Source organism: Eschrichtius robustus, chromosome 15 (assembly GCF_028021215.1).
Source record: "Eschrichtius robustus isolate mEscRob2 chromosome 15, mEscRob2.pri, whole genome shotgun sequence".
NCBI lineage: Eukaryota > Metazoa > Chordata > Mammalia > Artiodactyla > Eschrichtiidae > Eschrichtius > Eschrichtius robustus.
The window spans coordinates 87,879,034-87,893,117 of record NC_090838.1 but is presented as its reverse complement, the minus strand read 5'-3'; the positions used below and the strand labels follow the sequence as shown (position 1 = coordinate 87,893,117).

The window sequence follows — 14,084 nt, the reverse complement described above, 5'->3', positions numbered from 1 at the left end:
AAAGTGGGTTTTCTGGCTCACAGAGCTTGTGAAGTTTTAATTTAATAGACAACTTAAAATGACCCTCCGTAAAGGTTGTACCAGTTTACACTTCTAAGAGCAGAACAGAGACTATTTCTCCGCCCCCTCATCAGCACTAGGTGTTAGCAGTCTATTTTTAATTTCTTTTTTTTCAATCTGATGGTTGAAGAATGTCAGTCATGTCTTACACCTTGGTCAGCAAGTCCTGTTTATCCTAATGTGACATGTCTTTATCTTCCCCCACCTGCACCCAGGTCAGCCTTCAGCAACCTTTAACCAGACACCCGCAGCACCTCCTCCCCCCAACTCTCTCTGCACCCTCTCTTCCCAAGTCATGGGTCTAACCGCGGAGCTTTCCTCTTTAAAACGTCCCGATGCCTTCCCATTATATTTAGAATAAAATTCAAAGTCCTGCGTGAGGCATTTAAGGCTTCTTAGATTCTGGCCAAAATCAACATTTCTGCCTTCCCAAGTTCTTCTGCCACTCCTTCCCTCCCTCTGATATCTCCAGCCCCACCCCTGCCACCAGGTCCCTGAGAACATCAGGGGCTTTGATTCTCGGCAGTGTCTGTGCCTGGGGGAGGGGCGGGGCTCCTGGCCTGCAGTGGGTGGCCCTCAGCCGTGTGTGTGTGTGTGTGTGTGTGTGTGTGTGTGTGTGTGTGTGTTTGTGTGTGTGTGTGTGTGTGCGTGTGTGTGAGACCAGGTGCTGGGACAAGGCTGGGAAGCAAGCCAGGCAGAGCTTGCAACCCAGAAGAGCCTGGGTTTGGAGGTTTGATGCCGAGGTCCACCCCTCAGGGGCTGTGGGGTTCGGAGCCAATGAGTTTCTCAGCCTCTGTGTCAACTTCCTCCTTTGTAAAATGAGGTTAGTAGTAACTCACGGGGCAGCAAGAGCATTTTCACTGCCAACCGTGATACAGTCTCACAGGGGTACAAGTCATACTTCCCTAAGGAGGTACCGAAACCACCTCTGGGCGGCGGAGACCAGCGTGCGGGCATGGGACTCTCCTGTCCCGGTTCTGCTGAAGGCACCGCTGCGTAGATGTGAGACCCCAGAGAGAACGTGTGCAGAATACTGCGGGAGTCACGGACCACCACCACCTCCCTGAGTGTACACAGGGGTCCTAAGAGGGGAGAGGAAGAGAGAGCATTTGCAGGGGTCACAGCTGCAGTTCTGTGAGTCCTCAGCTCAACAGGGTGGCACCAGGGGAACCTTCCTCATCCGGAGGGGGCCTCCCATGGGACAGGGACGGGGCACAGGGACTCTGGGGACAGGAGCCGGTGTGGGTGGAGGGGAGCTGAGCTAGCCGGGGAGGGTGGGTGGTGGGTGGGAATCTCTCAGAGTCAGTTTGGGACTCTGCCAGATGCACCCAGGACACAGCCCACCCGGACAGTGGCAGGCGCTGATCACAGGAGAGCCCTGCCTGTCCCCCACCCCCTCCTTCCCAGACCCCCAGCCCCTGGGAAAGGACCCCCACACACACCCGCAGCTCAGACAACCTGCATTCGGGGGGGCAGGAGACAACGCTGACTCAGCCCAGAGGTGACGCCATGTTCTGAAGTGACCGCAGTAAAACTTAGGCCAAAAGACTTGCCCAGAGGCACCTGGCATGTGACCCGGGGGGCTGGGGGGAAGCGGCGTTTGGGGCCGTGTAGACCACCTTTGCGTCCAGTGTCTTCACTGTAATGCTCTGGGGGGCGAGTATCAACGGGGGGTGGCTGTGTGCTCCGGAGGACACGTGACAGTATCTGGAGACATGGTCGAATGTCACAACTACAGTGCGAGGAAGGGAGATACCACCAGCATCTAGTGGGAGGAGGCTAAACGTCCTACAATGCACAGGACAGGCCCCCAGCGCCCCCCAGCCGAGAATTATCCAGCCCCAAGCCTCGGTAGTGCCAGGGTGAGTAACGGTTGCTTGTCACTCCGTGATAAGCAATGATGGGAGGGCATGACGTGTGGGAAAGTTGTGAGGTCATTCCCATTAATATGATACGGTGTGCGATGTAGTGAATGAAGGTTAGGGATCCAGAGGCCTGTGTCCAATGCCCCTTTGGTGACACATTGGCCGTGTCACCTTGAGCAAGTCCTCTACACAGTGAGACTCTGTGTTTCCATCTCTGAAATGGGGATTGAAAGTATTCTACGTTTCAAGGCGAGTTGTGAGGGTCATTATGAATACGATACTGCTCTGAAAACTGAGACCTAGTATCCCTTAGCTGTTAACGTTTCTTGAGTGATGAATCGGGGAAAGGTCCCTACCTGTCTGGGGTTGGGAGGGGGAGGTGTAATAGAGGAGGGCAGATCCAAGCTCCGTGGACAAGAGCCATCCCTCCACTGATTGGCCACTCAGTGGCCACTCGAGACAGAATTCCACTCGAGACAGAATTCCAGCTGTTCCTGGAGAGCCACCAGGAATCCCAGGTGGGGTGACTGTTTACATTCTGAATTGTAGGAGGATGCCGTGTAATATAATAATTTCACTACTCTTCCTCCTTTGCTGAGCTCAAAGTTATTTTCAAATTACAGTGCCTTTCCATCCCCATATGCTTATAAGGTCCCAGTTATATCACCTGGCAGGTAATGGAGACCAGCTGTCTCTGTGCTCAGAGAAGGACTTTGGTCATTGCCTTCTCCTTGGAGACGGTCTTAATTGCACACACAGTGGTGCGTGAGCAAATGGACTTTCAATCCAAGCTCCTCCATCACAACTCTGTGCCCTTGGAGCCTGTTGCTGGCTTCCTGGTTGCCACCGTGAGGTGTGGGGTTCAGGCTGGACACTGGGACAAGGTCTGCCAGCCTTCACATGCTGAGGCCCAGGCTTAGCCCCTGAACTCAAGCAAAGAGCCTGGCCAAGTGTCTGACCCTTGGGCCCCACCCCCAGTACACGTGTCTGCCCGTGATCAGATGCCCGGCCCTGCACATCCAAATCAGGTCAATGAGTAGGTCAAGGGAAGGTAGGTTTCAGGGGAGCTGGGGTGACGAGATCCCAGCAGTGCCTCCTGACTTAGAAGGAGGGAAAGGGGTAAGGACCGTTTAGCCCTGGTGGCCGAGAAAGAGGCTCTCAGATGCAGTGGCTCTCCTCCCTGAGAGCTGCATTTTGCCACTGAGTTTAGAGAGGTCGGTTCTCTGCCCTTGCTGATCTGTGGTCTTATTTAGGAGAGGAAATGGAAGCAGGAAGAGGGATTCAGGGTAAGCCACTGGAGAATGGAAGAGCAAGAGTAGGGGGGTGGAGGGCAGCAGTCGAAAAAGCAGGTGGTCCCAGAACTCCAGGTGCATGGAGACCCGAAGGGAAGTGAAGAGGATGGGAAGGGAGCTAGATCCTTCTCCAGGTCACTATCCAAGCACCGCCTGAGTTGTGATTATCTTAGAGTGGCTTTTGTGTTTTGGTTTTGGTTTTTTGCTTTTGATTGGAGAATGATATACATGCAGAGACGGGCACGTGCTGCTCAATGAATTTTCAGACACGGAACACACTCCAGACCAAGAAACAGAATGAGACCAGTGCCCGGAGGCCCCTCGGTGCCCCTTCCAGTGGGCTCTGGAACTCATTCCTGGACCGTGGCCGCGTGTCAGCAGTGGAAGGACCCCTCTGTCCCTGGTGGCTCTGGTAGGAGAGCCTGCGTGCCTGCGCTGGAGGGGTGCACTGGGTTACAGACATCCCTCCTCTCTGTAGACTCAGCATCTCCCACGGGGCCTGTGCTCACCCAGTACATTTGATTTTCGTTTTTCACGGTAGCTGCGTTCTATAAAGTCACCGCAAACACTGAATTAGCGAGTCATGAACCATCGCTCCAGGGGGAATAAAGGGTTAGGTTCCTGTGAGCACGCAATCACAACATTTTTCTCAAGTGATTGATACATAACCTTGTTTTATGCGTGTTTCTGTTTAAAGGCAGCTTATTTAATATGTATTGTTGATTCATGAGCATCCAACTCCCAGCCAACAGCAGTATAACTCACACCTGAATGAAACTCACCTGACACACGTATCTTCTCCATAACACACACCACTGCCTTCTCATGCTTAGGGGCACCAGACAGCACTTAAGTAGATATGGGGGCTATTTTAGACAGTAAAATCACCGAGAAAAAACACAAAAGTGCAAAAAATGTGACCCTAAGTACACTGTGAAAGGACCCTTGTTTACAGCCTGAGAGCAGAAACATGAAAGAAGCATCCCCTTGTTCCACATCCGCTGGGAACGTGTTCATCCCAGGACTCAAAGTTTTCATTGCTCTGTGCACGTCTGCAAATGACCATGAAGGGTCAGGACTATTGATTTTTGGGGTTATAAATATGTTTTAGCGAGCAGGCGAATTGTCAAATACAGAATTCCTGGGCGAGGGCTGACTGTGTTTGTTGGATGAACAGAGGAAGGAATGGTAGGTTTCCTTCGGAGGTGGAGCTAGGACACAGACGCGTCGCAATTATTAAAAATGGGGGCTTTCTCTGCCAGAAACCCTTTCTCATTCTTAAAATGCTCGGCACGGCTTTACAAATGCTCACATGAGCATTAAAAGCCCAATTCTCTGGTAGCATCGCACGGCCTGGCTTACAGCCAGAACCGATACAGAGCGACGGCACACTTTGCCAGCTTGTATAGATCAGGAGCTGTCCCTGTAAGGTGAGACTGACAGTAGATCAATAAATACTTTTTAAAAAACCTTCAGCTTTCATACAGGGAGCCCACGGTGTGGGTGAGGCCCATGTGTCCCCAGGGTCCCCTTCCCCTGCCCCAGCGGTCCCCTTAGTGTCTCTCCGGGCACACGGTCACCTCCATGTAAACCAGGGTGATGGCAGAGGGGCTGGAGGGGAGACAGAAACAGGGGACGGCTCTGGCCTCAGCTCGTTGTCACGAATGCTGGTGATACTTGCACTTCAGAGCAGCAATCTTAGCAAACTCGGGCCCCTCCTTCCACAGAGAACATTGTGAGGAGCTGGGAATGAGCTGTGGATACGCGTTTTTAAGATGACAGCGTAACAAAAGAGATTGGAAGCTGCGTGCCAGGGTGTTAACATAGCTCTGTTGGGCTGTGTTGATTTATGAAGAACTTTTTTCTCCTCCTTTCTACTTCTGCTTTCTGAATTTGTACATTGCGCATGTGTATTTTTATGAACAAGAAAGATATTTTATGAAAGGAAAAAGATTCTTTAAAATTGCTGCTCCAGAAGCGGCAGCATCTACCAAATGTTTACGAGGTGTAAGAAGCCTGCCGTCCTACTGTGTGTGTTAGCTTAGGGCGGAGTATCTGCTTTATTTTCTTAGCCAGAGGGCAAGAAACGGTGGTGGTTTACACTGTACAGCTCATTGCCTCTCACTCAGAAGACGGTGTTCTTTTTTTTTTTTTAAGTTATTTTTTCAAGTATAGTTGATTTACAATGTTGTGTTAATTTCTACTGTACAGCAGAGTGATTCAGTTATACATTTATATACATCCTTTTCCATATTCTTTTCCATTATGGTTTATCACAGGATTTTGAATGTAGTCCCCTTTGCTATACAGTAGGACCTTGTTGTTTATCCATTCTATATATAATAGTTTGCATCTGTTAACCCCAATCTCCCACTCCATCCCTCCACCACCCATTGGCAACCACAAGTCTGTTCTCTATGTCTGAGTCTGTTTCTGTTTCATTGATAAGTTCATTTGCGTCATATTTTAGATTCCACGTATAAGTAATATCATAGGTTATTTGTCTTTCTCTTTCTGACTTACTTAGTATGAAAACCTCTGGGTCCATCCATGTCGCTGCAAATGGCATTATTCCGTTCTTTTTTATGGCTGAGTAGTATTCCGTTGTGTACATACACCACATCTTCTTTATCCGTTCCTCTGTCGATGGACACCTAGGTCGTTTCCACGAGGAGACAGTGTTCTTGACGAGTCCCAGCTGTGTCCTGGCTGTCACAGGGGGTGTAGACCCCTGTTAGAGTCCCACCCTCGGGGTCCCCAGCCTCCTCTCCGCACTCTCTGTAGGAACGCTGCCTATGCCCTGTTCCATACGACTTTCTCCAGTGAGTTGTAAAATACTCTTTTTGGCTCATATGAGTCATCCAACTGCATGGCATAGGAATTCATCAGAGCTGTGTCAGTGCCGTCATGGTCAGAGTGACACCAGCACCAGGAGCCCGACACTGAGCCCCCCAGGGGCCGGGGAGCCAGCTGGAGCGCTGAGAGGCTGGGGCCGCCTTGGCCTCGCACAGCCAGTCACCATTTGCCTCTGATTTAAAGCCCGGGATGGAAGTGTTGTCTCCACGTACACTTAGTCTTGACTGAAACATTAGAATATCTTGTTGACCGAAGTAGTGAGTTTCAACCCCTAGTCAAAGCCCTCTCTCCAGTCTCCCTGGGGTGCAGCAAAGGCCAGCACGTGCTGCGTATTGCTGGGAGGACCGTGTGGCCAGACATCTGGGGCCAAAAGAGAGCAGAGGGCATGACCAGCCACTGAGCCTGAAGGAAAGATCTAAGAGGAAGTGAAAGGACCCCTTTAAGAAAAGTCCAGAAAGATTATGAGGACTCTCTGGAACGAGGGATGGGAAATGCAGACTTTCTGTAAAATATGCAGCCACCCAGCCTGCCTTTTGTGTGCCGGGCAGTCACTGGGTTCTCTGGACAAGAAATAAAATGTAAAACTACATTGTAGATAAGCTAATATTAGAACAGCACTTGGTATGTAGTCTCTGCCGTGTGTTTGTTTAGTAAATAAGTTCTAATGACCAGAAGCATATGTCAGGGCTTACCTGGTGGTGCAGTGGTTAAGAATCTGCCTGCCAGTGCAGGGGACATGGGTTCGAGCCCTGGTTCGGGAAGATCCCACGTGCTGCAGAGCAGCTAAGCCCGTGAGCCACAACTACTGAGCCTGCGCTCTAGAGCCTGTGAGCCACAACTCCTGAGCCCGTGAGCCACAACTACTGAAGCCTGCGTGCCTAGAGCCGGTGCACCACAACGAAGAGTAGCCCCCGCTCGCCACAACTAGAGAAAGCCCACGCACAGCAATGAAGACCCAATGCAGCCAAAAATAAATAAATTAAATAAATAAATTAAAAAAATAATAATAACGAAAGCATATGTCAGTGGGGTGGATGGTCAGCTGGCAGATGTGTCGGGGCAAATGTCTCAAGAGAGTTCCAGAGGATTAGGAGGGAGAGCATGTCCAGCTAGGTGACCAGAACAGGCTTCATAGAGGAGATGGCATCCGGGTGCCGACTTGGTGGACGTGAGGGGGTGATCCTGGTGCCAGTGTCCAACTGCAACCGAAAGTGGGGCCTGGCTGCTCGCCTCTCAAAAGCCATTAAAGAGGCCAGGTTGGTGGAAAGGAAAGTTTGCTTTATTTTGGATGCCGGCAACTGGGGTGGGGGGCACCTGTCCGAAGGCCGACTCCCCCCCACTGACAGTCAGGGGGCAAGAGCTTTTATAGACAGAGCGCAGGGGCTACACGCAGAAACAGCACAGTCAGCTCTGACGGTCATCGAGAAATTGGTCATCAGTGGTCTGACCAGCGTCATCCTGATTGTTTTAGGTACAGTTAATCTTTAGTTTCGGGGTCGGTTCGTTTCCGTGTCTTTGAGGCCAGTTCTTGGAATTGTGGCAGCTTGTGTCATGGAACTTCTTCCACCTGGTGAGGGTTTCAGTATCTATAAGACAACTCACAGGAGATGGCTCAGAATATTATCTATAGCCCTTGAGGAGGAACTAAAGGTCCTTGACTTTGCTTACTGACTCAACTATTATTATGTGGTCTCCTTTGACTGTTTTCCTTTGTTTCTGCATTTTCTCACTTCTCGGATTCAACTTATTCTTTGGCTAAAGGTTTTCCACAGACAAAAGGCAGGCGGAGGACATGGGGGGCAAGCACCACAGGGCCCTGATCTGTTTCACAGCCTCTCCTGGACTGTGGCCACAGCCTCCCTCCTCATCCCCTGCCTCCAGCCCGCTGTCCCCCTACTCAGACTTACTCCTCACGCAGCCTCCAGAGTATACCCAGGGTTTAAAGCCCTATGGCTCCCCGTTATAGACAAAAAAAGGCCAGGAAGGCCCCCTCGGTTGGCCTAGCCTGCGTTTCAGCCCCTCTGGGCCGGCCTGCTGGCAGTTCTGCCTTCTGCCCCCTCCACCTGGGAGGCCTTTCCTTACCCCTCTTCTCAGCCTAGAAGGTTCCTTCTCCAGGTCCCAACCCCAGACAGCATCCTCAGGTCCTACCCACCGGTGTTACCCTGTGTCTACACAACACGTTGTGAAGTGTAGCATTTTCCAGTTTCCGTTGAGTGACTTGTTTTTGCTTCGTCTCCTCCACTGGACTTGGAGCTCTTTGAAGAAACAGGTTTTTTTTATTTTTTCACCTTAGCATTTAACACAATCCTGCCCATAGCAAACAATGAGTGAATGAATGAATGGGAGGGAGGAAGAAAGGAAGGCGGACGGGGAGTAGAAATGCTGGGCTCTGGCTAAGAATAGACGTAGGGCTGGATTACACATTTGGAAGCAATCTGAGCAAATCTGAGTGTTGAAGGTCAGGAGTGGAACAGAGAACATTTGGGGAAGAAGAGGAAAAGGCTGAGGGTTGGGAACAAGGAGGAATTCCAGGTTTAGGAGCAAGAGTCCAGCAGGGACCTGCAGAGGGGATGCCCAAGGTGGACAGGCCTCCAGGATGGGATATATGGCCACATCCGAGCTTCAGGGGTAAAGTAGCCAGAGGATGGGAGAGTCCCCTGATCTGTGGTCCAGTGGTTGGACGGATGGAGAGCGTGGCGCTCACGTTGTGTCAGGATCCAGGATTAGCTGAAGAGACACGGGCAGAAGCCATTGGAGTTGAGGGCAGAGGAGGGTCGAGAATGGGGCTCCAAGGGGGTGGCGAGGCTCCTGGAGATGGGTTTTTTTTTTTTTTTTTTTTTTTTTTGAGCTGTGGGAGACCCAAGCGTTTTGCAAAGCAACGGGGAAGTGGTCAGCAGCCAGGGAGAGCCTGAGAGGCCGGAGGGGACAAGGGATAAGTTGAGGAGACAGAGCAGGGTTTGCAGGGGCCAAGGACAGGTCAGTGCACGTGAAGCCTAGGGTTTTTCTCCACCTGCCGGGAGGCCGAAGCTCGCAGGGCGGTGGCTCTGTCCCTCGCCCCTCCTTGGTGACCAGGGGACTGGCAGAAGAGGACTCCATGTTGAACTGGAGGCGGAAGCCAAACCAAATAGAGTAAAATTCTAAACATGCCAGAACAAGGGGTGGCATCTGTCAGGCCACAAAGAATGAGGACGCTGACTCGCCCTGGCCGTCCTCGCGAGTGGCTGTGACCCGGGTGTGGCCCGTACCTGCTGGCGGGGCTGCCCTGTGGACACGGGAAGCAGGAAGGAGCCGGGTGGGGTTGGAGGTAACCATCCACTTGCTTTGTGGGCTGGCTGGCAAATATTCAGAGAGGACAGCTCATGCGGAACCCTTGGATTCAGGGTGCTTTCCAGAGACCTCTGAGAAGCCACTTATTGAATCATTCCGTTTCCTTGAGGAAAACAAACTGGCTTCTTTTTTCTGTTGATGAAGATAATAAATTCTCATCATAGAAAATATGAAAATACAGAAGAGTCAAAAAGCAAGGGAAGGAGGGGAATGACCCACAGTTTTACCACCCAAAATAAGCACTGTGAACATGGAAGGAAATTCAGCAAAATGTTTTGGTTTTAAAGGCATTATTTCTCTTCTCTCCCGAACATCAAGGAGAACAGCCACGGCTTACTTTTGGTGTCAGTCTCCACAAGGGAAGGTTGTGCTTATAATTTCTAAAAGAAAAGAGAAGAAGAACGTTCCAAGTAAATCGGGTGTTGGGTAGTATGTACTGGTCCAGAGTGACAGGCTTATAGTAAAGAAACCTGACCTATTTATGTATTGACGCTTATCTCATTCTCTAAGGTATCCCATAGGATGAAGGTGACTTTAAAATGTGTGTATAGGAGCAGTTGCATTTGATTCTTTGTGGCTCAGACTGGAGGAGCATAATCTCTTTGATTCGTCTTTAACTGAGAAAACAAAGTCCCTGAAAACAAAGTACTAGTGTCACCAGAGAGGCTCCCAGACCTCCTTCCCTGCCACTGTCTCCCAGAGCCCCCGTGCCGTGCTCTCTGGGTGGGAGAAGCCACAGGGGGGCTGAAGGTGACCAGGATTGTTTTGCATAACCTGTGTCTTTACCCACAGAGAAGGCAGCAGGGCCTGGGACCGACGGCCAGCCCGCGCCACCCTGGATCACCGTCGGGCGGCAGAAGCGGCGAGGGGCCCCGGAGCAGCCATCCAGCCAGGAAGACAAGCCTGGGGCCCGGACCTTGAAGTCTGACACAGGAAGGCCAGCCAGGGCGCCCGAGAGAACCCAGGTGCTTAGAGCAAACATTCCCTGTCCCTGTGGATGGGAGAGCCCCCGGCGGGGCTGGGACCCGGGACCCCGTGATGGCCTCATGTCCTGCACGGTCATTACGGGGGCCGTCGCCTGTGGTGACTGCTGCTGTCTGCCCTGTGCGTGTGCTGGGCGGCTAGGGCGTCAGAGAAGCCGTGGATCACTCAGGCAGTGGAGACAGCCCTTTGCTCCTGGCCTCCTCGGCAATGCAGCTCAGCATCTGGAGAGCTGGACCGGGGTTAAAATAACTTCTCAGTTGGACGCTAGGCGACCATGTCAACAGCTCCATCTCGACTCATTTTGCAATAGTGACCGAGTTCTGCTTTTGCTGCTACGCTGGCCACCCGCTGGGGTCCTTATTCCTCACCTAGGACTGCAGGTCTGGAACCTGGGGCTCCCTTTTACACTCCGGACTGAAAACAGCATTATCAAACCCAAACGACTGCGCTTAGAAGCAGGCTGAGACTCACAGCTTTTGTGTTCCCCCAGTTGCCATGGTAAATCCCAAAGCACATTTCAGCCGTGCGGGGAAGTGAGTCTGAGCCAGCAGTAGAACCTGCTTCTCTCCATTTTAACCAAAACCACAATCGTACCCAAGTTTGGAAACCCTCCTGCTGGCTTAGGGAATTCACAAAACAAATATTCACCAGTGACCCTGGCATCCATGATCATATCAAGTGTCATAAAAGTCTCAAAACTATTTCCAAACACAGTTCATTTTGCCTTTCCAATGGAACCCTGCTGCCTGACATCTGGGGTTGAGTCCAGGACTGGGGACAGGGCAGAAGCCAGGACGCCTGTGTGTGCCCAGGAGGCCTGCATGAGTGGACTTCAGCATCCTGGAGGCCAGATGGCAGCCGGTACCCAAAGCAGAGCTCCCCCGAGAAAGTGCCAGTAGCATGATTCATGTTGGCAGAAAAACCTCGTGGCTCATTGCCTTTGGTTAGGTTTGTCCCCATCTGAATCTCAGGTGACGGGACAGCGTGTGTCTTTCTTACGTCCTCACAGGAGTCCATGAAGCAAGCCGACTTCGTCCGCAGCAAGTCTTTCCTGATGGCCCCTGCCAAGCCCGCTGTGGACCAGAGGCAGGGGACAAAGCTCCACCTCCAGGAGGGGCTGCAAAGAGGGATCTCCTTGTCCCATCAGAACTTGGGTATGAAACCCGAAAATAGTACTGAACACGTTGAAATGCATTTCCGGGTTTGGTCCTGCCATGTTTTGTTCTGTTTTGTTTTTCTGAATTACTTGCCACGTTGATTTTTTAAAAACAGGTTTTATTGACATAATCATTTACATGGCAAAAAACTCACCCATTTTAAGCATACAGTTCAGTGAGTGTATATTTACTGAGTTGTCCAATCATCACAGTCCAATTTTAGAACATTCCCCTCACCCTAAAAAGCTGCCTCATGCCCATTTACAGTCATTCACTATTCCCACCCCCCAGCTCTCTATTTTCTGTCTCTTTCTCTCTGTTTGCCTCTTTTGGGACATGTCTTCTAAATGGCATCATAAAATATGTGTTCTTTTGTATCTGGCTTCTTTCACTGAGCATAATGTTTCTAGGTTCATCTTTGTTGTGGCATGTATCAGTATTTTTAAATTTAGTTTTCGTTGTGGTAAAATACACATAACAGAATTCACCATCTTAACCCTTTTTTTTTTTTTAATAATAGATAACATTTATTGAGTGTTTTCTTTTTTTTAAAGGGATTCCTTTATTTTTATTATTTATTTATTTATTTTTGTCTGTGTTGGGTCTTCGTTTCTCTGCAAGGGCTTTCTCTAGTTGTAGCAAGTGGGGGCCACTCTTCATCGCGGTGCGCGGGCCTCTCACTATCGCGGCCTCTCTTGTTGCAGAGCACAGGCTCCAGACGCGCAGGCTCAGTAGTTGTGGCTCACGGGCCTAGTTGCTCCGCGGCATGTGGGATCTTCCCAGACCAGGGCTCGAACCCGTGTCCCCTGCATTGGCAGGCAGATTCTCAACCACTGTGCCACCAGGGAAGCCCCTTAACCCTTTTTTAAGTGTACAGTTCAGCAGTGTTAAGAATATTCACACACAGAGTTCCGGCAGCTTTACTGTGAAAGTTTCTCTCACCTCACTGTGTCACTGGAACTGTTTGAGCCTGCTCTGAAGTCTTTTCAGCACATAAATTATTCCACGCCGAAATCTTCTTTACACGTGTACGGGCTTTATGTTTGAGACCACGGTTAAGACCTTGGACCTGTAGTTGAAAGGCGTGCAAGAGGCTTAAGTGCAAATCGAAACTCATTTCTCACATTTCCGTTTGTTTTGTCTTCTCTCCAGCAGCCCAGTCGGCAGTGATGATGGAGAAAGAACTGCATCAGCTGAAGAGGGCCAGCTATGCCAGCACAGACCAGCCATCCTGGATGGAACTTGCCAGAAAGAAGTCGCAAGCTTGGAGCGACATGCCCCAAATTATAAAATAGGTTAACAGTGTGCTGGTAAAGAATGTCCACTACCTTGACGGGTCACTTTCTTTAAAACTGCCACTAAATCAAGGCAAACAAACTGTGAAACTTGAGTGATTTTATCATCAGGTTACGGGAGAGCGAGCTCGGGGAAGAGGAAGAAACCAGGCAGACAAGTTGGGCGGACACATCGCCAAGGGCCTGGGCCAGAGGTGCCCGAAGACAAGAAAACCATTGAAAAGGGCCAGGAACGAGGTTTTGTGCCCACAGGTATGAATGTGAGTCTTTCAGAATCCCCAGGATAAAGAAGGCTCGGGCAGGGAAGGAAATGCAAACGAAGCGTGGATGCAGAACTCGGAGGGCCTTCCGGGAGAACGTGTGTCTGCGCCTCCATCTGAGATCAGCTGTGTCTCTGGCCATTGTCCTGCCTGTGGAGCCCATCTTCTCCTTTCATGTTTACCGTTAGGCATGACACTCATGGTAAAACAGGGATGCCGTTTCCAAGAGCAGCTATAACACGGTCCATTTTCCTGAAGGCAGCTACTCCAAGAAGGAGTGGAAGGAACACAGCAGGGTTCATCAATTCATAGACTCTTTCCAAAATTAATTTTTAAACTTTTCCACTTGGCATCTGTGTCCCTCACTATTGCACAATGCATTGCCTGTTCAATAAAAGGTTTCAAACCTGCTTCCGTGACACGTGTTATTTCCGCGCTATTTCTACTCACGTTGAAAGAACGTCCTCCAGCAACTGAGTTAAATGCAATGTGTGGAATTTCATTTAATATAGCTCTCATGTCAAATCTCAGTTGGCTTGATTTGGGAGTTTGGGTTGTATGAGATCTTTTTTTTCCCCATTAAAATTTTGGTCTTTGTTTTTGAAAATCAGAAGCTACTGTAGGTTTTTTGCTCTTTACAACTATTTGGTACAACATATTAAAAATATAAAATTTCCTTTAAAGTTGCAATTCTTTAACATCTCATTAATCTAACCTGTATGTTTCTGTTGAAAACTAGGTTATCAGTGCATTAACCAGGATGACCCATGAGTGGAGAATGTGGAGAAGCCAGGAGAGTAAGAGCATATATTTGGGATCTCAGAATTACGTCTCAATTATATAATACCTCTATTTTTAAAAACCTTTCCAATTTGTTCCTTTGAACAAGCTAATCTCCATGGGAATGTGTATAGCTGGGGACATTTAGCCATCAGAATCAGTAAGATGTCATATATAATTTGATTTTATATACCCTAAGTTCTGCTCC

General features: G+C 50.0%; 1 protein-coding gene across 1 annotated transcript in view; it reads left to right on the top strand.

The window, feature by feature from the left end:
- CRACDL (CRACD like) overlaps positions 1–13,403 on the top strand; it is a 47,659-nt gene extending 34,256 nt beyond the window's left edge. Inside the window, exons 8-11 of the mRNA XM_068564762.1 lie at positions 1,805–1,828; positions 10,202–10,365; positions 11,394–11,538; positions 12,697–13,403. Of these exons, the coding sequence (XP_068420863.1) occupies positions 1,805–1,828; positions 10,202–10,365; positions 11,394–11,538; positions 12,697–12,836 (473 nt within the window). The 3' untranslated portion in view covers positions 12,837–13,403. The remainder of the gene's footprint in view (positions 1–1,804; positions 1,829–10,201; positions 10,366–11,393; positions 11,539–12,696) is intronic.
- The last annotated feature ends 681 nt before the right edge of the window (positions 13,404–14,084 follow it).